The sequence below is a fragment of the Acinonyx jubatus genome, chromosome C2 (genome assembly GCF_027475565.1).
Source record: "Acinonyx jubatus isolate Ajub_Pintada_27869175 chromosome C2, VMU_Ajub_asm_v1.0, whole genome shotgun sequence".
Classification (NCBI taxonomy): domain Eukaryota; kingdom Metazoa; phylum Chordata; class Mammalia; order Carnivora; family Felidae; genus Acinonyx; species Acinonyx jubatus.
Window position 1 is genome coordinate 78,057,728 of NC_069384.1, and position 24,929 is coordinate 78,082,656.

At 40.1% G+C, this 24,929-nt stretch overlaps 1 protein-coding gene across 17 annotated transcripts in view; it reads right to left on the bottom strand.

The window, feature by feature from the left end:
* Positions 1–24,929, bottom strand: part of LPP (LIM domain containing preferred translocation partner in lipoma) — a 669,728-nt gene that overhangs the window by 239,539 nt on the left and 405,260 nt on the right. For 15 of the 17 annotated variants that reach the window (XM_053221077.1, XM_027061202.2, XM_053221073.1 and 12 more), the window contains one exon: positions 10,003–10,692. In XM_053221077.1, the coding sequence (XP_053077052.1) occupies positions 10,003–10,692 (690 nt within the window). Of the gene's footprint in view, positions 1–8,402; positions 10,693–13,484; positions 13,683–24,929 lie in introns of those variants that run through there. The other 2 variants (XM_053221079.1, XM_053221081.1) reach the window with 2 other exon arrangements.

A 24,929-nucleotide genomic window follows, 5' to 3' on the forward strand; every position in this document is an offset into this window, starting at 1 on the left:
CCCTACTTCTGGCATTTGGTATTAGTGGGATACCAGGCCAGTTGCCTTTGGACATGATAAAGAGGTTTCCACACATATAAAAGTGTTTGATAAATTTTATAAGGGGTTATAAAAATGTTATGTGTTATTACTATATACTTCAAAATGATATTTTAAGTAAGTCGCCTTCTGAAATAAACCAGATTTACTTTCTGAAGAATTTTCACTGAATTCCAAGGATGAAATAAAGCAAACACTATGTTATTTGCCAAGAGTATACTAAAAATTGAGTTTTCCATATTCTAGAAAATCAAAGAGCTAAAATAAGTAAATCTTTATTACTGGGACAATGGCACTTAAGGAAAGTCAGTTATTTGACTTTCAGTATGGTATATTTCCTAATATTCTGTGTGTAAAGTCTTTCAAAGTTTTTCTACTCACCATAATAATTATACATCAATAATGGTCAAACTTCTTTGTTTGCTGGGGAAAAGAACTATAGTCTCTATTCTGAAACAGGACAGTATGAGTGTCTGTGGCTGGCCAAGAAAGAAATGAGATTTCTGGAGAGACATTATCAATTGGTTGGGTAGTTATTTTACTGTAGAACTGAAACAGAACAAAGATAAAACTCTGGTAAATTAAAGTGAGTTCTCTTGGCTCTGTAAATGTAAAAATTACATATTGTTAAAATCATTTGTTTAAAATGATGTATTTAATTTTGCAAAAAGATTAGAGACCTGGGATATCTCTACACATCTAAATCTCTGAAAAAAAGAGGATTAGCAAAATGAACAATATTCACAGACATATCTAAGTATGTGAGGACATCCATCCTGATTATAAATTTTAAAATCAGGGGAAGAAAAAATGATGGAGTGAGTCAAATCATATAGACCCTAAGAACAAGTCTTTCCACAGGAGGAACAACTATGAGACAGAAAAAAGAACACTAGAAGGGTAGCCATTTTCTATTACTATTTTTTATGTTTATTTGTGAGAGAGTGTGTGCACACATGCATGCCCAAGGTGGGGGAGGGGCAAAGGGAGGGAGACAGAGGATCTGAATCAGGCTCTGCAATAACAGCAGAGAGCCTGACACAGAGCTCCAACTGAAGAACCCTGAGATCATGACCTGAGCCAAAGTCGGAAGCTTAACAGACTGAGCCACCCAGGCGCCCCAGTCATTTTCTATTATTAAGAGAACTTACAACACTGATGGGGAGGTCTAAGGTTAGGTGTAAGTAAGTTCCTTTTGGCAATAACTGTCACACCTTTTAAAGTTCCTTTATACTTCCGGTCTCACCTGTCTTGAGTCAATGCAGAGGAACTGTGGTATAAGAAAAGAACATTAGTTTTCACTCAGATGTGACACTGACTAATTGAATAACTAACTCTTCAAATCACTGTCATGTTTCATGCCTCAGTTTCCTCATGTGTAAATTTAAGGAGTTATCAAGAATTCTGAAGGTGACTTCTATGTCTGACAATTTCAACAGGCTAATCTAGAGAGGTGAAGTATAAAGGTTTATTATTTTTTTCCACTTTACATTCTTCAAATTTGTGAGAAACTATTTTGTCAACCAAAAAGCACATCTTCCAAATATAGGAAGGTGATGGATACACTCCTGCAATACAGGAAAATAAACAGCTGAATCAACAATTTATTTGAAGAGGAAATGATCAGGTAGAAAAGCTTAAGGAGTCTTAAACAAGCTTGCAAAACTGTTAAATTTAACAAAGCCATATGACACAAGGCCAATAAAAAACCAAGTCTATATACTAACAGCCAACGACTGCAAAATGAAATTTTTAAAAATACCATTTACAACAGCATTCAGAATGTGAAATACTTAGGGATAATTTAGCAAAACATGTAATACATTGTTGAGAGAAATTAATAAATGCATAAATAAAATGAGTGCTATACCATGCTCATGGGTTGGAAAATAACACTGTTACAGTATAAGCTCCTTTCAAATTGATGTATATATTCAAAAAAATCTGAACCAAAATCACATCAGGCTATTTGTGGAAACTGGCAATCTAATGTTAAAATTTATATGGAAATGAAAAGGACTTAGAATAATCAAACACTTCTGAAAGGACAAAGAAAGCTTTCACAGTCTCCTTACAAAGTCTACTGGAAAAGTCAGCAATAAAGGTAGTGTGGCATTGTCTTAAGGATATATAAGTTAGTGGAATGGAATATAAGAGTCCACATAAAGCCACACGTGTATCGCCAACTGACTTTTGTCAAACGTATCTAGGTAATTCAATGGAAGGAAAGACTTTTCAACAAATCATGCTGAGAAAACTTAAGCCAATGGGGGAAAATGAACTTTAAGCTTTATCTCACACAATACACAAAAATTAATGTGGAGTGAATTATAGCCCTAAATTTACCTGTAAAACATCTAAACGACAAGCCTAAAATAAAATCTTTGTGACTACGAGGAGGCAAAAATGCCTAAGGGAAAAAATAGCAGCACCGACTATAGAAGGATAAAAACATAAACTGAACTTGATCAAAATTAAACACTCTTGCTCTTCAGAAAACAACATTAAGGAAATGAAAAGTCAAGTCATGGACCAGGAAGAAATATTGGCAAGGCATATATCAAAGGGCTCTTATTCAGAATACACAAGGTACTCTTACAACTCTCAATAAAAAGAGAGAATTCAATTAAAAAATAGGCCAAGAATTTGATGACATTTCACAAAAGAAGATAAAGGATGGCCAAAGAAGTGCATAAATAATTAACACTCACATCATTAGTCACAAGGAAAATGTAAATATAAAGTACAATTAGATATAGCTATAAAGTCTGAAAATAGCTACAATTAAGCAACCACATGTTGCTAGGCTTGAGGAGCAGCTGGAACTCTCCTACATTGCTGATGAGAATGTACAATTTAAGAAAACAGTTTGGCAGTGTCTTATGAAGTTAAATAGTTAACTATCTGCCTCAGAAATCCCAGTTCTGGGTATCTGACAAAAAGAATAGGGGTACCAGGGTGGCTCAGTCGGTTAAGCTTCCCACTTCGGCCTAGGTCATGGTCTCACCGTTCCCAAGTTCGAACCCCGTGTAGGGCTGTGTGCTTGCTGACAGCTCAGAGCCTGGAGCCTGCTTCTGATTCTGTGTCTCCCTCTCTCTCCTCCCCTCCCCCACTCTGCTCTGTCTCTATCTCTCAAAAATAAATAATCATAAAAAAAGAATAAAAACTATGTCTATATATACAAGGACTTGTACATGGATGTTCATAGCAGCCTTATTCGTAATTCAAAATGAAATAAAAAAATGACCCCCCAAAAGTGAATGGATAAACAAAATGTAGTATGTTCATGCCATGGGACACTGCTTAGCAATCAAACTAAATGACTACTGATAAGCACAACAACATAAAGAAATCTCAAAAAAATATAGTGAGTAAATGAAGACCTGACACAAGGGTGCCCGCTATGATATGATCCCATTTATATGGAATTCTGGAAAGGATGAAAATAACCTACGTTCAAAAGCAGGATGGTAGCCTGGGACTGAAGGTAAAGGGGACTGAAGGCAGCAGAGCATGAGGGAGGGAGCTCTGTGAGGTAGTTGAAATGTTCTGTAGATTGTGTTGGTATTTATATGGGTACATACCTGTGTCCAAGGTGCACTGTTACATGCATTTAGAAACACACATTTTATTGTCTGTAAACGAAACCTCCGAGAGCTGATTAAAGAATATGAATCCACAAGTCCATGGACACTTGGCAAGCAGGGGACTAAAAAAGACTGTGTACATAGCAGCATCCATGTACACATGCATATTCCAAGAGGAATGTAAAATATCAGCACCACAGTGAACATGAGAATCTATCCAGCTACTCTGGATACTGAGTTGCTGACGTGACAATGCTTGTATCACTGAGGTCACCTAATATGATCTGGTGGGGTAGGTTTGGGTTCTGACACTTTGCTGAACAGCCTGTTAAGTTCTAAGGCAGGGCTCCCTCATTTTAGTAGGGCATGAGAAGTTTCTTGATGCTTCTTTATTAAACAAGAATGTGCTAAGAACTGTGTTAGTTACTCTGGAAGAGACAGGGTTGTTCAGATAGGGTTGTTCACCATCTCTATCCCCTAAATCTTAGAGTTCAGGACACGCTGGGGCCCAGTTTAGTGGAAGATTGATACATGCATGACTCTAGTAGAGTAAGAGTGGGAAAACTTCACAGGAGAGGGTGAAATACTGCACGACTTGATTTTACAAAGAGAAGGCATCGTAAGAGAGATGGACACTTCAGCTCGGTCTTAATGGATCACACGAAATGCACAGGTATTTCATCTATCTGGCAGAAGGTCTGAGAAGGCATTGAGGGAAGGAGCTCTACAAGGAAAGCTATAGAGATGAGAAATAACTAGGAATGTAAGTTCTCACTTGGAAGTCAGGATGTTTCAAGGGGGAGATAAACTTTGAAATCCAGACTGGGTTTCAATTCATTCCATAATGGGCTGGGAAATTTGGAAAGTTTTTTGTTTTTTTTTTTTTTAATGGCAATTAATGACCAGGCCAGAGCTGTAGGGTAGAAAGATTAATCTGATAATATGTATAGGAGGGACGGGTGTGGAGAGAGACCAGAGGTGGAGATACCCAATAGGAGGCCATTTCAATAACTCAGTTGAGAAATTAGGACACCTGAACTAGGAGCCGCAAGGAGATTTACTTAAGAAACCAGATTTGAGAGACAGTGCGGTAGAAACAGCAGGACAAGTTATATGTATGTGATGTGGAAGAGGAAGTACAGTCCTAGGGCCCTGAGCCTGGATGCCCAGCAGGGAATTAGCCGGTGCTTCCCCTCCGTTTGATGGCCTCATGGCCACAACAGCTCTCTCTCTCTCTCTCTCACTCTACCACAACAGCTGGAGCCCACTTACAGGTCTGACAGCGAGTAGGGCCATGGTGGCGCCATGTCCAGCGGTTGTTGATGCTGATGTTTGATGCTCCCACTTTCCAAACACCAAAGCATGCTGACATGCATGGCTTCCCCGGGGGAAAGTATGAGGACAATATTCAGAAGGTTGGAATCAGGGCTCCTGTGAATTTGCCAGATGACCTTCATAGAGTGACTCTCAGTACTGATCTTCTGAACCCCTGTGAATTGTGTAGGGGTCCACAAAGCACTTTGGGAACTGGAACACCCCATATAGAGGGGGATTACTAATATTCTTGTCACTAGCAATCTCTATCATCCTCATCTTTATATGTACAGGTATTGGCACCTGTCCGGAGGCATCTCTCTGCATTCATCCCTCTCCCCACCCTAACCATCTCCTCTTTTTGCTTCTCTGATCCTGGAATTGAGAGCTATTTTGCACAAGGATGACCATAAAGATAGTTTTTTCCAAAATACCACCAATTCCTTGCAATATACCCAATATGTACATCCATTTCCTAAAGTTAAACATTTTGATAGTACTGGAATGTTTGAAATACTACTATGTCAACATTCTCAAACATTTCCTGAAACTTAACAAATTACAGGACCCTTTACCACTGACCCCAGGAGTTCACTCCCTCTGTTCTCTTCTCCATACCGTTAAATATTCCCCAGATCCTTTTGGATGTTAAATGAAGAGCAGTGATCAGCTCTGACTCTGGATAAGAAAAACTCTGCATTGGATTTATTGAAAAGTGGTTTGCTGATCTCCACACTCTCACCATGGTGAAGGGTTTTCCAAGGAGATGTCAATAGTAGATGATTGCCGAATTTAACCTAACCCCCACACTAGGTGGGCCCTCACAGCTTTCCTGGGATGCATAGCACCAGTACCTTTCACACACTGTGGGGCAAACAGAGTCTCTTTTACAAAGTTGAGACTGACGAGGGTTAGATTTATGACAAGGAAGTGGGTATAAAGCTGATCTACCCTCAGGTCACCGTGCACCCAAGAGTAATGACTGGCCTCCAGGTCCTGGTTCTAGGGCTTTCAAGCTGCCCCACCTTAATCTGAACACTGGAGAAAACGCACATCCTGTCTCACTGGCATGTGAAGACAACGCACATAGGACGAGAGTTCTGGGAACTCCATAGTAGCTAGCAGATACGAGCTTTTATAAAAGAGCCAAAAGATTCCACTGTGCCTTTAAGAGCGTTTCTAGTGGGAAAGGAATATTTCTCTCTCATAAAACCTTGCTTATAACAATATTTTTCAAGGAACTCAGCTCAGATGGTCCAGGAAGCGCATTATGGTCTACTGTAGCATGCAAATTCACTGCTCAGCACATTATGGGAACATAAATATCATGATCCCCACACTCTGCAGGTTTTCATGTGGCCTCCTTCCTTCCTTCTCTTCTTCCTTGCCTTTCCTTTTCCTTTTCCTTCTGCTTTCTCCTTCTCTTCTTTCCCTCTTCATTTATAGTGTAAGGAAATTATAGCAGCTCATCTCAAATAGAGGAGAGATTTCTTTCTTTCACTTAAAACGAAACAAAACAAAACAACGTCTTCCTTAATGGGCTCAATGTCAAATTCCTCAGAACTTCTGAATGTAACAAAAGAGAATTGTTCTAAGGTACGAAGGTATTTTTTCCACCAGTGACTTAAAAAACTGGAAATAAACGAAAGCCAGGGAAAAGCTGAATAGTCCTCACTTGGCAATTATTCAGCCCTTGGAAATTTCCAAGCCCTCTGCAATCATTAATTAATTAGTGAAGATGATGTGCCACTTTACCGAGGCTGGGAGCGTGACATAAAGAGGTCTAGAGGCTTTCCCCAAGCTGAAAGAGGAATGTCAAGGGAAGAACTGAAATTAGAATTAGAAGCTCATTTCTCAAGCCAGTAGTCACATCACTAAGCCAAGTAGAGTCAATATTGGGACAATAAGGTCCTCTGTGCACAGGTGCAGTTGAATACAGCAGTGTTCTGCTCAAAGACCAACTGTGGAAAAGCCCACCCCTTCATCCACCAGTGCGCCCACAACACACGCAGGAAATTTCTGTAGCTTCATCGCCTCTTTCCCCTTTCCTAAAACACAGACAGATGGCTAAATATCAACCTCCAACCACTCTCCTCTATAATCGCAGCAAAAATCCATGATTTAATTTTCATGATTGAAAGGCACAATATGATGTCAAAAACACATGACACTGTTGGAAATAAATATTTCCAAGAAAATTTTTAATGACATGAAATTCACTGATATCCAGAATCCGTAATAATGTAGACCACCTCGAATAATTACCTTCTCCCATAAGAAGGAAAGGGAAATGTCATGCTTTTGGGGGAGTGGATAATCAAAGTTCACTCCAAGAGGCTGAACAGGTTGCTGAGGGCAGATCAAACATTAGTGATGATGCGGCTCTGCCTGACACCTTAGATCCAGGTCTTGCACTGGGTCCTACACCCATTCCCCCTACACCACTGGATTGGTTCCAAATGTTGAACAGGCACTATCTAGATAGCACCTCTGACATGATAGGTAAATAGGAAACTCGAAGACTGTCTCAGCACTTCTCAGCAGATGATTCCCTCCACCAGATACACTTTTGCTCTATTTCATGTCTGTTTCCCCCGGTGGGGTGATGGGATCCTTAAACAACTCAGGGCCCACCTCTTTCCCTCAGGAACATCAGTCAGGATGCTCTGGGTGAGGAAAAACTGCATGCATAGCTGAACTTAAATGGTGAAGACAACTGTCCCAACCTACACTGTTAATCTTCCATAGGAGAATTTGTTTCAGTTGTACCAAAAGCAAGGGAAAGTTCAATAACCCCATTTTGTTCTGAATGGGTGTTTTCAGGTCCAGGAACGACCACTGCAGACATGCTGTAATGTTAACAAAGGGCAAGCCTATCCAGTGTGGCTATTCTTGACAAACTTTATTTAAAAGCAAAACAATAGGGGCACCTGGGTGGCTCAGTTGATTGAGCGTCCAACTTCCACTCAGGTCATGATCTCGCAGTTCGTGAGTTCGAGTCCCACATTGGGCCGTATGCTGACAGCTCAGAGCCTGGAGCCTGCTTCGGATTCTGTCTTCCTGTCTCTCTGTGTCCCTCCCCTGCTCATGCTCTCTCTCTCTCGCTCAAAAACAAATAAACATTAATTTTTAAAAAATTAATGCAAAACAAGGGGCACCTGGGTGGCTCAGTCAGTTGAGTGGCTGATTTCAACCCAGGTCATAATGTCATGGTTTGTGAGTTTGACCCCCATGTAAGGCTTTGCACTGACAGTACAGAGCCTGCTTGGGATTTTCTGTCTCCCTCTCTCTCTGCCCCTCCACTGCTTGCTCTCTTTCTGTAAAAAATATAAACTTTAAAAAATAAAAACAAAACAAAAACAAACAAAACAAAGCACCCTTAATAACATTTATTTTAATGGAGGGAGTTTGAAAAGAAAGGCCTCCCAAGAGTAATATTTCGAACACTTAACATTTTAACTTGGAATCTTTATGTTGCAGAATGACCATGGCTGGTCCGCTTTTGTGTAATGAGCATTCATAAGGTTACCGGGTGCCTCCAGATACTCACAGGCCCCCCTGGGAAGGGTTCTTTTCCTCTAAAGAACCTAAAATTCTTTTGGAGCACCATTAATAGAGCAGATGTTTTCACGTGAGAATCAGGGTTTAGTAAACATCTTACCGAGAGAGTAAGGATCTGACAGATTTTTGTCATAATGGTGAAAATGTGAACAGGTATATCTGGAAACTGACAATCTTGAATGGGTAAAGGATTATACACACACACAGATACACACATGTGCGTACACAAACACACACACACACACACACACACACACTTCTATAATCCATCTCAACAATTACAATTCAACGTGTAGCTAATCAAGGGCTCTACAGTTTCTTATGTATTTATTTTGAGAGAGAGAGAGAGAGGCAGAGAAAGAATCTTGCATTGTCAGCACAGAGCCCTACATGGGTTTCGATCCCACAAACTGTGAGATCATGACCAGAGGCGAAATCAAGAGTCAGACACTTAATTGACTGAGCCACCCAGGTGCCCCAAGGGCTCTCCAGTTTCTGATTTCTCACAGCTCTAACCAAAAGGGTGGGCTCAGTTCCAACCAATAACTGGAGATTAGCTTGGTTTCTCCATTGCCTCCCTTGCAAGTAATTCTCCTTGGATCCTCTCGTCGGGGTGGGAAGAAACATCATCATGTTGGTTCTAGTACTCATGGAAAGTCCAAGTTGTAGGTGAAGAGGTATGTGTAGTTTTATGTGTTAACTATTCACAGGAAGTAACAATGCATTGACTTAAAAGACATATATGCTTGCAATTAAATCAAACCAAAAAAAAAAAAAAAAGATAACTGTCATAAAGGATTTTTAAAAGTTTCTGAACACAGTTAAGGCCCACAGACTAAGATTCTTCCTGGAGGATCAGTAATGGGGATAAATAAGAGGTAATAAACAAGTTCCATAATACTGCAGCCCCCTTCACCTCACCTACCAAGGGGCCTTTGGCCACTTGTTCTGTCTCAGCAGCCCTAGGCTTGTTCGGCCCTAAGCAGAACCCAGAGTGCCAACTTTGCTTGGGTTCTGAGCATCTTTACATGAGCCTCATGTGGCCCTGTACATCTCTTACCTACAAATATGGGGACCTCCTGTCCCCACTAAGGTACAAGATGCTGCATATCTATTTAGAGTCCAAGCACATGCAACAGCTAAGCGTGAGGAAGTTTCTGACACACAGAGGGGCGCTTTGACCAACAGGAGACAAGAGCTGGAAGAGAAACTATTTTCCCATCCTCTCCCTGAACAGATTGTCCTGATCTGCTCATACGGTCTTTTGCAAAATGATCCTTCAAGATTGAACAATTGGCTGTACTGGATATTAAACAGTAGCCATATGATCCCACACGTAGGGTCTCTGCCTTTTCCTGCTTCACTCACGCTCACCTGGGACTGTACTTTCTAATGACATAAAAGGAGCACATACACTTTTGCCTTAGGGTGTGCTTTCTGGGGAAGTCAGGCCAAGATACACACTCCTTCAGCTCCATCACTATGTTAATGAGTCCCCTACCTTTTGTTGCAGTGGCGGTGCGCAGGGCACTGAAACAGGATCTGTGATATAGGTCTTCTTGGGCCCAGTAACTGGATACATCCCGGCTGGGTTCTGGTTTCCTGTTCCAGAAGGAGTATACCCTTGTTCCCGCTTCCATGTATTCGGATGCCCTTGTTGACCGTAAGCTGGATCAGAGTCATTTTTGCCCCCATAGCCAGGCCCTGACGGGCAATAGGCTTCATAATAGCGTCCTTGGTTGGGGGCATACCCATATCCAGGCTCCGGTTGAAGTCCTGGTGGTGGAATATATGCATAGTCCATGCCCCCCCGTGTTGAAGGAGGTGGGCACTGCCCAGAGATAGAAACTGGTTGAGTGTTATAGCCCTGGGGTCCTGCGCCTGCGCCATAAAATTGTCCTGATGAAGGAGCAGCCATGTAATGAGAGCTGGGCTGGGCTGACTTCACCTGCACGTTGAAGGCAGGCCTTGAAGGGGTGGACGCCGTAGCATAGGAGGCGGGGACTGGTTGAGGCTGGGGTTTTAGTGTTCCAATTGGTGCCACAGGGATGGGTCCTGCCTGGGGTGCAGGCTGTGGTTTCAAAGTAGACTTTTTGGTTGCCGTTAGAGGGGGTTGGTTTGGTATTACCATTCTTTTATGTCCTGTGACAGGGGTAGAGACTGGAGGAGAGGCAGTCGAACTAGTAGAGCCCTAAAGGGGGAAAGAGAAAAAAAAATAAAAAAGATAAAGATTACTGCCAGTGAAAAATGAAAACACATAAAGGAACAAATATTAGTAACTACTACTCTTATTTTGTATCAACTCTTATATGGTGCCTGCCTTCTAAGAATTCACAAACCAACACAAAAATCATGTGCACTTTTGTGTACTAGTAATGAACAATCTGGAAAAAAAATTAATGATTCCATTTACAATTACATCAAAAGGAAACAAAAATACTTAAGAATAAACTTAACCAAAAAGGGCAAAAGACTTACATACACTAAAACGTACAAATGCTGCTGCTGAAAAAAATTGAAGGCATAAATATATATAAGACATCCTGTGTTCATGGATTGGAAGACTTAATATTGTAAAGATGTTAATTAATACTACTCAGAGCAATCTATAGATTCAATCCAATCCCTATCCAAATTTCAATGGCAATTTTTTTTCCAAAAAGGAAAAAATTCAGCCTGAAATTCATATCAAATCTCAAGAGATCTGGATAGCCAAACAATCTTGAAAAAAAAAAAAAAAAAAAAGAACAAAATTGTAGGTCTCACACTGTGCAATTTCAAAACTTAGCACAAAGTTACCATAATCTGCATGGTATGATAGTAGCATAAAGACAGACATATAGACCAACAGAATAGTATAGAGAGTCCAGAAATAAACTGTTGCATACATATACAATTAATTTCTGATGAGAGTTCCAAGACCATTGGTTTGAGAAAAGACACACTTTTCAACAACTGGTGAGGAAAACTGGATATCCACAGGTAGAAGAATGAAGTTGGACCCTTACTTACACCATATATAAAAAGTGACCCAAGTTTTTAGCTCTAAATGTAAGAGCTTAAAACTTAAAACTCTTAGAAGAAAACACAGGCGGAAAAAAAATAGCAACTTCTTGACATTGGATTTGTTAATATATATAATATATATACATATATAATATATACATATAATATATATTATATATAATATATAAATAATAGATAATATATATAATATATAATATATACATATATATATAATACATAATATATACATATATATAATACTGAAAGCACTAGCAATAATAAAGTAAGCTAAACAATGCTATCTCAATCAGATCAGATTACCAAAGATATAGTCAACATACAGCAAAAAGGAGGTACTAGAGAAAGAACAGGAGGACTGGGCAAGGGTACGAAAAAAAACCAAGTAAATCAAAGAGGGGTCTTGAAAGAAACAAACACTCCCAGAAGAACCAAAAAGATGCTAAATTTTAGAACAAAGATTCCTATCAAAGAGTGATTTACCAAAGATAACCCAAATGTAGACTCTTCCTCCTTTTCTAACTTCCTGATTTCCATTGCATTCATTCATTCAATTCAGAAATACTTACTGAATATCTTAAGAATGTTTAAGGACACAAAGATTGGAAGATCTCACTGCCAAACTATGAGAAGTCTTGGTTAGGCTGGGGATAAGTAAAGGCTCAGAGAAAGCTTGGAGATTCAAACATCTGTCCTCAGGCATTAGTCTATTATGGATCTGGAAATATGTCAATGACAGAATGTTTTAATTTTGCTCTAAGTTACTATGATTAGATTTGTTGATACAACAAATGAATGACCACACCCTGATTTTGCTGTTTATTAATTTCCAAGATAATTCACATATTCTTAGGAAGAGGGGATGTGAGGCCTTATGTTACTCTAATGTCATTTACCCACACCAAGTCACTAGAGATATATAGCTGTGGGAAAGATGCCGCTAACTGCTTCTTCATACCTACTCCCCTTCTTCACTACTCAAAGAATTTCTATTTTATTTAGGGTGACAATGTCCTCACTTAAAATACTTCTCTAGACTACAACCAGAGATAGAACGTTGCCACGGGACACAGGTCTGGCCAATGAGATATATGCTAAACATTTTAGGGAAAACAAAAATTCTCCTGATAGAAGCATCACCCCTACCTACCTTGCCAGTTTCTTCTTTCCTGCCTGGTTGGTGGATGTGGGGCTGTAGATGGTACAGCTATCTTGCCCCCACCATAAGATGCAAGTCTATCAACTCAAATATATATAGCTTTCTGATGATCTACACTGATCCAGAGATAAAGATTAAAACACTCCCAGAGATATTTGGTTGACATACAGTAATTCTCAATGGAGAGAAAATCACCTCCTGATCAGGGACGTTTGGTAATGAGTGGGGATAATCTTATTGTCACAGTGACTAGGGGATGTTATCATCATTGCATGGGCAGAAAGCAAAACACATCACTGTCAAACCCAAGATGGCAACAGCATCCCAATGAAAGTGACAGACTCTTGGGCTACATTTCTTCTGTCAACCTACCTGTGAAGTTCCCAGATGTGAGCCAAGGAGGCCACAGGTCCTCTCTCTAGCATCTCTCCTCTACAACATTCTCTACTTCTGGATCCAAATAACCCTTCTCCCCTTGGTCCCTTTGATCCTAGAGCACATGAAAGCTCTGACTCTGCTGGCTCCAGATGATCGCTCTGTCCCTAAACACTTCTCTATACCCAAATGCCTGTGTACGCGATGCATTTATAAATCAGCATGTTATCATTTTTGTTGGGATTCTGACAGTTACAGCTCTCTTTCCCACATTTTATTGGTCTCAATTTATAATTGTCTTTTTCCCTAAAGAATTCATAATTCTAGATTTAGTTCTTTAAGTTACCGGAGGCTGTTAAATACAGTTATCTTTTTTTTCCCCCTTATCTGATACTAGCCTCTCAGAGGACAAACTTGCCATTTACTTTTGCAATTGAAGCAACCTTAGTAATCTTGTCTTGGCAGAGTAGCTTTTCCCTTCTTTATGAAGATGGGTCCAACAGTACTCAAGAGAAAGAAATTCCATTTCCTCAGTAAGCAATGTATTAAGAAATACATCCTGAAGAAATTCCTAAATACACACACAGTTAATTAAGATCCTGACATTCTGTAGTAAAAAGCATGGGAGAGTCAGTTTGAACCTAAAAAAAAAAAAAAAAGGTAAGGTCAGTTTTTTTTCCCAGTCAACCATGTCAGTCTTAAAAAAAAATGTCAGCATAGATGGAATTGAATGTAAGAAGGAATAAAGCTTTTCTTTTCTTTGATGACTCAAGATCAGCAGAAACCCAGAGTTCCTATTTTGAACACTTTACAAACCCAACTATAAATGGAGACAGTGACTGAGCAACTGGGCTAATGACAGGCGTACTCTGTGCTGCAGCTGTAGAGAAGTCTGTCCCCAGAGCAGATCCTGCAGAAATCACAGATTTTGGAAATGAAAGCCAATCACAATGATAAAGTAAGAATAAAAAAGAATTAATATAGACCTAACTCCTGAGAAGCAACATTTTCCAACAAAATTCCTCTTTTTTTTGGTGAACACACACACACACACACACACACACACACACACACACACACTTTAAACCTCCGAAAAGTCTTTGAAGGAAGGCATCAGGTCACAGTTTCAGAAGTCATTGCTTGCTTCTAGGAAATATCTCACCAGTGGAACTCTCTTTGGGGGATGAGAAGGTTTCCCACAACTTTATTATGAATTCTGCTGTGTATGTGCCGGCATGCTTCTGACTATTTTCTATATCGTAACTACGGGAGTGAAAATAGCACATTTAGCTATATTTTTCCCTTTGCAATTTTACACTCTTTACCTCACTGGAGGTGGAAGGGGTAAAGAACAGGAATCATTTTAAAGCGTATTTATTTATGTTCTTCAAAGTTAAAGAAAGCTATGGCAACATTTTCCTGGCCCACATATTCAATTAAATACATAGTGAATCTTTTCTACTCACTGAATTAGTTGGCACTTCCGAGTATTTCTTTTTGGCATATCATTTCTTTTTTGTTTTTGCAGAAATTCTTAAAGTTTTATCATGATTTAACATTTTTATTTTGAAAATCAAGCACATTTTAAAATTACAGGAATATATATATATATAATATATACATATATATTACATATACATGTATATATAAAATATATAATATGTATTTGTAATATATATATTATATGACTTGAATCTCTGTAAGTCTTTTTATGTGGTTATTTTTCCATTAATTATTTTCTAACCATCATGTAAAGCTCTGTGAGGTTAATGGGAGAAGGGCAACATCCTGGGATGAACAGCACATGTCCCCCGTCCGCCAGGAGTTTATAGTCTGGTAGAGGGGCTACTATATAATCAACATCTGGTGGATGGATACTCCATTACCAGGAAGAACTGGTCGTGGCCACGGGACAACAACAGACAAGGGGTACCGAGAGCACCTCTCGTTCTCACCCCATGGGGCAGGTCCTCAACTTCCTTTGTGGCCAGGTCAGGATAAGGTCCGGCCATTCCTCAATCTCTCCTGCCCCTCCCACCCGCTCCCTGACCACACTCACACGAGCGCACACACACTCCCCTGCTCCAACCTACCACTATGTCTTCTATGCATCCTCCGTTTCTTTCTTATATCCTTACATTTAACTCCAGTCTCGTTTTCCTTCCGCTGCTGTTTACCCTCATCGCCACTTCCCTGAGCTGTTCATTGCCATCAGCGAACTTCACTTCTTTCTCACTCCCCTCCCTCAATAACGCCACAGTCATCTCTCTAACGTGACCCTCTGAGCCTGGTTCTCTGCTGATCGCAATCTGCCAATGGCCCTGCTTTGTGTTGAGCTTGTTTTATTATGTTGTGCTCTTTGTTTGTTTGTTTGTTTTTAATATACTTTAAAATAATTTCCAGTCTAGCCCCTGCCTCCCTGGCCAGCTGCCTCCTTTTTTCTACCATCACTCACATCACACACTCCAGCAATTTGAGGCGTATGCAGAGACTGGAATAGATCACACAGTTATGTCTGCACTCAGATCCGTCAGCCAGGACCTCCTTCTACAGTCTCTGATCTGTTCTATCCAATCTCTACCGCGCTGCTCCCCTGCTGCTCAAACATAGCCATCTGGGCAGTTGCCTACTTATTCTGCAAGTCTCAGATCAAATGATGTGCCTTCTGTACTGTCATTCTAGACTCCCCTGTAATGATTTGGACGTTCTTTCTGTGGTCCTTCAGTTATATTCCCCATGAACTTTGTACATAGTCCCCATTAAAACAGTTACCTTCTGGTGTTTTAATAATCGACTTGCATGTTTTTTAAGTTGGAAAGAAGTCAAGCTGTAAGCTCTAGAAAGCCAAATTATCATGATCTCAAACAGACAGAGATTTGTCTTTCATAATAGAGAATCCAGGAACAGGCAGCGAAGACCTAATGTCTGCTCAACAGTGACAGCAGGGATTCAGGCTCTTTCTAGGGATCTGTTAGAAGCACTTCACTAATCTTTCTTTAAAATTCCTACTGATGACCAGTCGTCACCATATTGCCCAATGGCCCCTGAATAATGACCCTCTTTATCTGACACAGGCCCTCCTCTCTTCTCTCCCTCTTTTTCTCTCTATTAACTCTTTCCAGGACCATATACACAACTTAAAATACCTTCCGCATTATGAAGAGTCTCTTGAGTTTCTATCTCCAGAATTCACCAGCATTCTGAATACCAGGCCCAGCTATTCAGCTGTTTATTTTATGTGTCTGCTTGGACGTCTCAAATGCCTTTCAGGCTCAACATGTGAAAAACTGTCTCATCATCTTCCTTGAATCTGCCCTTCTATTCCCGTCTGGTTTTCTCATCCACACAGGTGTTGCTCAAATGAGAACACTAGGAGTCATTCTTGAGCCTCTCCCTCACATCCCATTCAAGTACTAAATCCTGTCGATTCTATTTCCTAAGCAAGGAGTTCCGTAACTCCCAAATCTTTCCACATTTCCTCATTTCCTCCTCTGTGGTGACTCTATTCCAAGATACCACCACCCGTCACTGTGAATTCTCCAACAGGAATCCAGACTGGTATCCTAGGGTGTACTCTTTTTCCCTCTTCAAGGAATCCTTATTCTGTAGACGGAGCGCTTCCTCTCAAACACAGATTTCATCACATTACTTTCCTGCTTAAAAGTTTTCAACGCTTAGGGGATTGTTTTGCACACTAGCTCTTCTGCCTCTCCGTGAAAGGTACACACTCTATCAATCTCTGACACTGACTTTTTCTCATAGCCAGTGTGCCAGGCTCTCAGGTGCCATCACCATGTGAATTCTAAGGAGCTAATTCCTCAGGACCCTTTAAGTGTCACCCTGAGTGTGGTTCCTCGGTGAGCTCTGCTGAATCCTCCGGCAGAGTGAGCACTGATTACTGCTCTCCTACACATATCACACTTGTACTTGTACGTGTCTGTCTTCACAGTGTCAGGGACTCTACCCTTGTACTCACTACTGCTTCCCCAGTGGCTTTTGCATATCATAGCCAATAGTGGGCATTTGACAAACATTTGAATACATGAATGACTGAATGAATTTGGACTCCAAGAAGAATTCATTTCCTTGTCAGATTATAACCCAACATGCAAAATACGAGCTACCTCGTTTCTCTTATTACTTGACAATCAAGAAACGCTGTCATGCATTTAATGCATGCTTAATTACAGTAATCTCATTAGTTTTTCCCTTTCTCTAAATAGTTCAATGGCTTTACTTTTTGAATTGATTAATACTACTATCTTTCAAAGAAGCGTCGAAATGCTTACTTTCATTTTGATGGTTATATTGTATATGCAAATTCTACTGGATGCTGGCTCTAATCTCTTACAGATATAGTTAAGGGCCAAATTTTAAATAAAATTACTGCAAAAGAAAAGAGACGAATGCATATTAGAATAATCTTTAACAACATGTACCGCAACGAAATGCATTTGAACTACCAAGTAATCACAATGCCCCAATCTCTAGAAATTTAATTAATCAAAGTTATTTATTCAATTAAAAAAATTGAAATTCTGCTGTGTGTTGGTTACTGAGCTAGTTGCTAAAACCACAAACAGACGAAGGAAGTCAGAGTCACTGCACTCAGAGAATTCTTAATTAGATTTTTTGGACAAAACAGGGGAGCGGTAAGTAAAAGGGTTTCTACTAATAAAGAAAATTTTCTAAGGTAAGAGAAGGGGAATGTATTCAAAAGCGAAAGTCCTACATAAAAGCGATTGTATAAAACTCAGAGCCGCTTCATATATTTTGATTCCAGCTAGTACAGTGACATGGAAAAACGCCTACGATGGCAAATGAAAATATAAATGCTAAATGACAAACACAGAATGTGAAATCAATCATATACGTAATACAGTTGAAGCTGTAGGAAATGTTATTTCCATATGGACAAAGAACAGATAAACCATGGAACGGGATATGGTTGATTTGTCAGAAAGGATTCTGAGCGTTTCAACTTCAATTTTACTTTCATGACACTTATGTACAGTTATGGGGACAAGACTTGATGAAGTATTTTCCTTTACGGTTGTCAACTTTGTATATCCTTGTGGCAGGAAAACAAATTCAAATATTCATTGATATCAAAAAATGCGTAAAAATGGCAAACACTTAATGTTACCTGCCCTTTGTGTAAACAGTTTGAACACTATTTATACTTAATCCTCACAGGCACCCTTGAGACGGAAACTATTATTATCCCTATTTTCGAGATGAAGATACTGAAACACAGAGAAATTAAGTAACTGCCAAGGTTATACACACACCTAAAAGGTGGCAGATGTGGAATTCAAACCCAGGGAGCCAGGCTCCCTCGTTTCGGGTTTTAAAAACCGGTTTGTTTCTCTCCAGCAAAGTAAGGGTGAACTAGACCACATGTCGAAAAAGCAAAGAAAAAAGAAAAAAAAAAGAGGCCTTTCCACTCTATCTATGGTTTTCCCAAATTTAAGAGTCATGAGATCTAGATGTGGGAACAGACACATTTCTCTCCTAGAAGAAAAATAACAGAGTAAAGGAGACAACAGATACTCAGGGCTGGGATCTGGGAGGAAACAGAAAGAGGTAGACTGTGTTAAATTGGAGAGTCCATACTCTGTCTAAACGCCTGCTGCTACACCGTGCCAGCTAATTGCTGCCCTGTGAAATATGGATCCAATGTTTCTCTTCTGACTTTACGGTCATTTTTCTTTGCAAACACTGAAAAGCCACAGGAAGGATTTCTGCAGGACAAATGTGGCACACGAGGTGCATTTTCAACTCCCATTCTAACTTAAGGACGCTGGCAAATAGAAATACCATGATGAATGAAATTGAAGGGTCCCATGTTGGAATTCAGGGGACAAAAACTTCCAGCTTCACCACTGTGTAGTTGGGTAACAATGAAAAAGGAACATTACTTCTCTAGATTGACTTCTCATCTGAACAAAGAAGAAGACTTAAGACTGCTGTTATTTTTCTCTTTTTGTTTTAAATGAGGAGTGCATCTTTTTCTTGAAATAAAACTCTTTCTTTAACACAGACAAAAGATGAGCTTCACTGGATGATGCTCAGGGTTGACGGGAGCCCACCCACTTGTTCCTCTAATACTATTTCTCTACAAAAGATATAATGACATTCAAAATCCAGCGATTCCAAGAGTAAATTCTGAATGTTTAAAATTAGTTTTAATGGCCAATAAGAGCCTGATCTCATCACTAAGGATTCACACCAGGAAGGTACTTAATAAATAACGGCTGGATAAATGAATAGCTAGACTTGGCTTCTAAGTTTGTACAGTGAGAAAAAAATGCAAACACAGATCACCTATGTCAGTTATAATGCCATGCATTCTCATATTTGCTACTGTTATTTTTTAATTAAAAATTACAGTCTTATTTTCTCTATGTGTTTAATTGAGTAATTACTTTTTTTTTTTTTTTTTTGGTTTCTTGAGTGCCCTTACTGATTATTTTCCAAAACTCAAGATTGATTGATTTTTAAATAAGTTCTATGCCCAACGTGGGTCTTGAATTCATGACAAGAATCACATTCTCTACCGACTGAACCAGCCAGGTGCCAGGGAATTCAGGATTAGTACCTAGAGCAGATCCATTTCTCACTCATTCAGGCCATATTATCCACTTGATAGATGACCCCATGAGCTAGAAAACAACCTAGCAGAACAAGAGTAGAATACACGACCATAATACTGTACATTAAGAGAAGTACTTCTCAAATCTGGCTACACAGCAGGACCATTGGGGGCTTTTTAATACAAGTTATCTTTCATTAGGCCTTTCTAATTAATAATTATTATCTTAGATCCACCCAGAGATTGAAATCTGTAAATTAAAGAGAGGGACACATGATTTTTTGGTGAATCCAGAATTCACAACTACCTTCTTAGGTAGTGTTGTTAAAGCAGAATAGTGAGGCATACGTGGAGTTGGGGGATAGAAATAATGCAAAGGGGTCACCCCAATTATCTTCAAAGGACAATGTTTTTGTGAGTTAGACTTAGGGAGCAATGCGGTGTTTGTTGGGTTCTATAAACTCTTCATGAGCAATATGTGTCTGGGTGAACTTGGTGATACGTATCGTAAGTCCTAATAAAGTCTATACCTTTCGTTTCTAGGAATTTAACCTAAGGAAATTACCATAAGATAGCATAACCGTTTGGTTTCTAAAAATGGTCATGGTCATATAATATATAAAAACGAAAGGTTATAAGGTTATAAACAATTTAAATAATCGATACATGGGAGCTGGTGAAATCAATGATGGTGCATTCATATAATGGAATACTCTTCCACAATTGAAAACTATACCATTAAATGTTTAAAAACATTTAACATTATCAGCAATCCACCAATCCCACTCCTGGCATACACCCCACAACGAACTGAGAGCAGGGACTCTCATGAGTATCTGCACACTCGTTGTTCATAGCAGCATCGTTTGCAACAGCTAAAATGTGGCAGCAACCCACGTGTCCACTGACAGGTCAGTACATAAACCAAATGTGGTCTACCCATACAGTATTATGTTACTCAGGCTAAAACGAGAAAGCAATTCTGACACAGGAATCAACCTTAAAACACGGTGCTGGGATGAAATACGCCAGTTACCAAAGGACACGTACTATAGGATTCCAATGACCTCAGGTGTCTAGAGTCGTCAAATTCACAAAGACAGAAAGTACAATGTGGTCACCCAGAAGGGAGGGGGGAGGGAGGAATGGGGACTAATTAGCTAATGGGTATAGAGTCTCAGTCTGGGAAGATAACAAGTTCTGGAGATGGATGGTGGTAATGGTTGCACAACAATGTTAATGTACTCAACACATTCTTAGAAATGGATAAGATGGCGGGTTTTGTCATATACTTCACCATAAAAGTAAAAGAGAAAAAGAACAAGAAAGGAATAACAATAAAAAGTCAATAACCTTATACATTTAAAAAATCAGGTTTGGTGACGTTTTGTATCTGTTAATCCATATTTGCACCTATCTAGAACTCTCACACATGCATACTTACTTACATGGCTAGAAAGATCTAGTCTCAAAATGGTAACAGTGGATATTTTAAGGAGGTGATGTTTGGTGTTCTGTACACTTTTTTCTATTTTCCAAAGTGCCTAACACAACCACATATTACTTTTTTTTTTAAATCAGAGTATATGTGTGTATTAAATACTACATATGAAAAATATACATTTTTTAAAGAAACTGACACACCAAAAACTATCATAGTGTCCCAACTTGCATGTGTGAGTGTGTGTGCATAAAGAAGAAAAAGGAACATTGCAAATGGTTTATAAATATTCTTAAGAGGTGAAAAATTACATTAGCAGATGCAATTAACAGAAACTTGTGTTTCCATCTTCATAGTTTTTCTGTATTTTCCACATTAAAGAAAAAAGATACCTCATAAATGGTAGCTGAGAACTGGTGAATGGTTAAAATGATCTCAAAAGATTACTTCTGGAATTAAAATCGCAGGATTTTAATTAGTGTCACTGAGTTCAAAACATTACTGCCGATACAGAGACATGACTAATACACTAATCCTCAGCTGTTGTGCACCTAAACCACACACACACACGCACGCACACACACATGCACGCACGCGCACGCGCCCCTTACAAGTCTCACAAAGAGTTCCTGTCAGAGAGAAGCAGAAATAAATCTCTTCCTTCTGTGCATCGTATCAAACTTGTTCACTTCACAGTGCACCGTTCCACAGACATGAACTACAGCTAGAGAGGGGCTACTCTTAAGAGCTTCAGAGGTGCTTCAGACACAGCAGCTTTAGTTTGGGTCGGGTGTGCACTCCAGAGCAGTTTTTGCCTTAGAAGCTTTTCCGTGTAATTAATTCTTACCACACTTCTGACTGGGTATAAGTGACTTTGAGGACAAGTGGCTCCCCAGACTACTGAAGACACCAATGCTGGCAGGTCAGCTTGTTTTCCCGGAAATAAAATCAAGTCCATTGGCAGCATGAAGATACCGCCTTGGGAACCGTCATTTCTGAGTTCCTAACTATCACACGGGGAAGCGGTGACCCCATGGAGGCCCTGCACTCATGTCATAAAACTATCATGTCATCATATTAACACCAAGAAAGCCAGCATTTCAAGGAGAGTAACCCCCATCCACCCCTCCCCCGCCCCGCAAATAGCTGTCAAATAAGATGTGGTATGTCATCACTTTTGAACTTGAGAGGTCTTTGAGGCTGCGGTTTATGTAATACCCATACAGTACGGTACACTTAGTCCCTAGCATGCATGTGGCTGGCCCTGGATAAAATGCCATTGTGATGAGGGTTAATTCAATCCGAGCGTGTTCAATAATCTAGGAACAAAGTGACAGGAGAGCCTATTTCAATAGCAAATGATATCATACACGGAATCATCCCCTTCAAGGGCCTGTGCACTTTTGTCCAATCAGGCCAGGGGTCAGGTGAAAAGTACCAAGCGGTGAACTAATTAGCCCAGAAACAACAAAACACGGTCTCAGTGACAGTATGACAGCACAGGTGTATTTTTACATGGCCGGTAGCACTGGAAGTTGGAATAATTCTTTTGGTGGGTAAACCGGCAATCAAGAGCCATTAAAATGCCCGCAACTTATGTTTAATTGCTTATTTACAAACTATTAGAGGGTGGTTGAAGAAATCATGGTGCACGGATCCGATGGGATGTTAGCAGCTGGCAAGCAAGGAACACATGTTCAAATAAGTCTATAAGGAAAAGCCTATGTGGGGCGCCTGGGTGGCTCGGTTGGTTAAGCTTCTGACTTGAGCTCAGAGGGTTACGATCTCCCAGTTCATGAGTTCGAGCCCGATGTCAGGCTCTGCAGAGCCTGGAGCCTGCTTCCGATTCTGTGTCTCCCTCTCTCTTGGCCCCTCCCCTTCTTGCACTGTCTCTCTCTCTCTCTCTCTTTCTCTCTCTCAAAAATAAATATTAAAAAAAATTTTAATTAAAAAAAATAAAAGCATATGTACACTGCATATGTATATTGACAGAAAATTTGTAAATCAGTACTATGCTAAGGTTAGTAGGTTATCTTTAAGATGCATGGTCATGTGATTGGATGTTACAAATACAGCCATGCAATTCTTTCTCTCCTTGGTATAGCAAAGGTTTTTGGTTCTAACTCCTAATTACCTGTACCCTTTCCAGTTCTCACTACCCTAGTTCAGTCCACTATCATTGCCGCCCTAATTCACTGCAATTTATATACCGAATACATGGGCACATATGCTTATATATAAATTTATTTTTATTTTTTTAAAGTTCATTTACTTTTGAGAGAGAGAGCGCATGTGGTAGGGGCAGAGAGAGAGTCCTCAATGCAGCACAGAGCCTGACCTGGGGCTCGAACTCACAAACTGGGAGATCATGACCTGAGCCTAAATCAAGAGTCCTATGCTTAACTGACTGAACCACCCAGGTGCCCCTGAATTTTTTTTTTAAACTGACCTCTTATCGTCCTGTAGTACATCCTCTATGCTGCAACCAGCATATTTCAAAAATCCAAATAAGATCATCCCCTTTCTTTATTGAAATCTCTTGAAGGTTCCCACTGCTCTTAGAAGGAAGTTCAAATTCCTTCCTGAAAGAGCCACCACTTAGCTTCCTTGTCTCCTCCCTTCCCTCCCCTGGGACTGGACGCTCCAGCTATCCTGTGGATACCTACCCTGAACATTTTCCACTAGCTCCCACTTCACAACTCTTTTTTTTTTTAAAGTTTATTTATTTTTGAGACAGAGGGAGACAGAGCATGAATGGGGGAGGGTCAGAGAGAGGGAGACACAGAATCTGAAGCAGGCTCCAGGCTCTGAGCTGTCAGCACAGAGCCCGACGCAGGGCTTGAACTCAAAAACCGTGAGATCATGACCTGAGCCGAAGTTGACCACTTAACCGACTGAGCCACCCAGGTGCCCCTTTTAAAATTTTTTTTTTCCACTTCTCAACTCTTTTTTTTTTTTTTCCAACGTGTATTTATTTTTGGGACAGAGAGAGACAGAGCATGAACGGGGGAGGGGCAGAGAGAGAGGGAGACACAGAATCGGAAACAGGCTCCAGGCTCTGAGCCATCAGCCCAGAGCCTGACGCGGGGCTCTGGGCCCACGGACCGCGAGATCGTGACCTGGCTGAAGTCGGACGCTTAACCGACTGCGCCACCCAGGCGCCCCTCCACTTCTCAACTCTTAATGAGTATTCATCCTTCAGGTTTTAAATGAATGACACTTCTTCGGAAGAGGCAGTCTTGAGCCTCTAAGTCTAGGTGAAGTTGTCTATCACTCATGTCCCTTTAACAGACTGAACTTCTCAAATGATAACCCTTGTCCATTGTTTCCAGTTCCTTCCGTAACCTTCTCGTCTCCCCAAGCATCCTACAGGTGAGAACCTGTCACTCTCATTCAACACAATGCCTTTAGCATCTAACAAACCGATGCTGCATAAGTGTCTGTTCAGTAAATGAAAGTTATTTCCGTAGTGCACTACGGACAAATGCTGTAAGAGTAAGATATATTTAATAAAATGAGACAATAATGGCAGTGGTTGGTTAAATTATAACCGTCCCACTCTTTTTCATCCCCTGCCAGTTTTGTAAAGTAAAAAGCTTTACTTATATGAAAAGCTACACAATAGTTATTTAAGTATGATGGAGGGTTGTGGAATTCAATGTAACTAAAAAAATATTTGGGGGCACCTGGTGGCTCAGTTGGTTAAGTATCCGACTCTTGATTTAGGCTCAAGTCGTGATATCAAAGTTTGTGAGCTCTAATCCTGCATCGGGCTCTGCACTGCGGGTGTGGAGCCTGCTTGGGATTCTCCCTTCCTCTCTCTCTGCCTCTCCC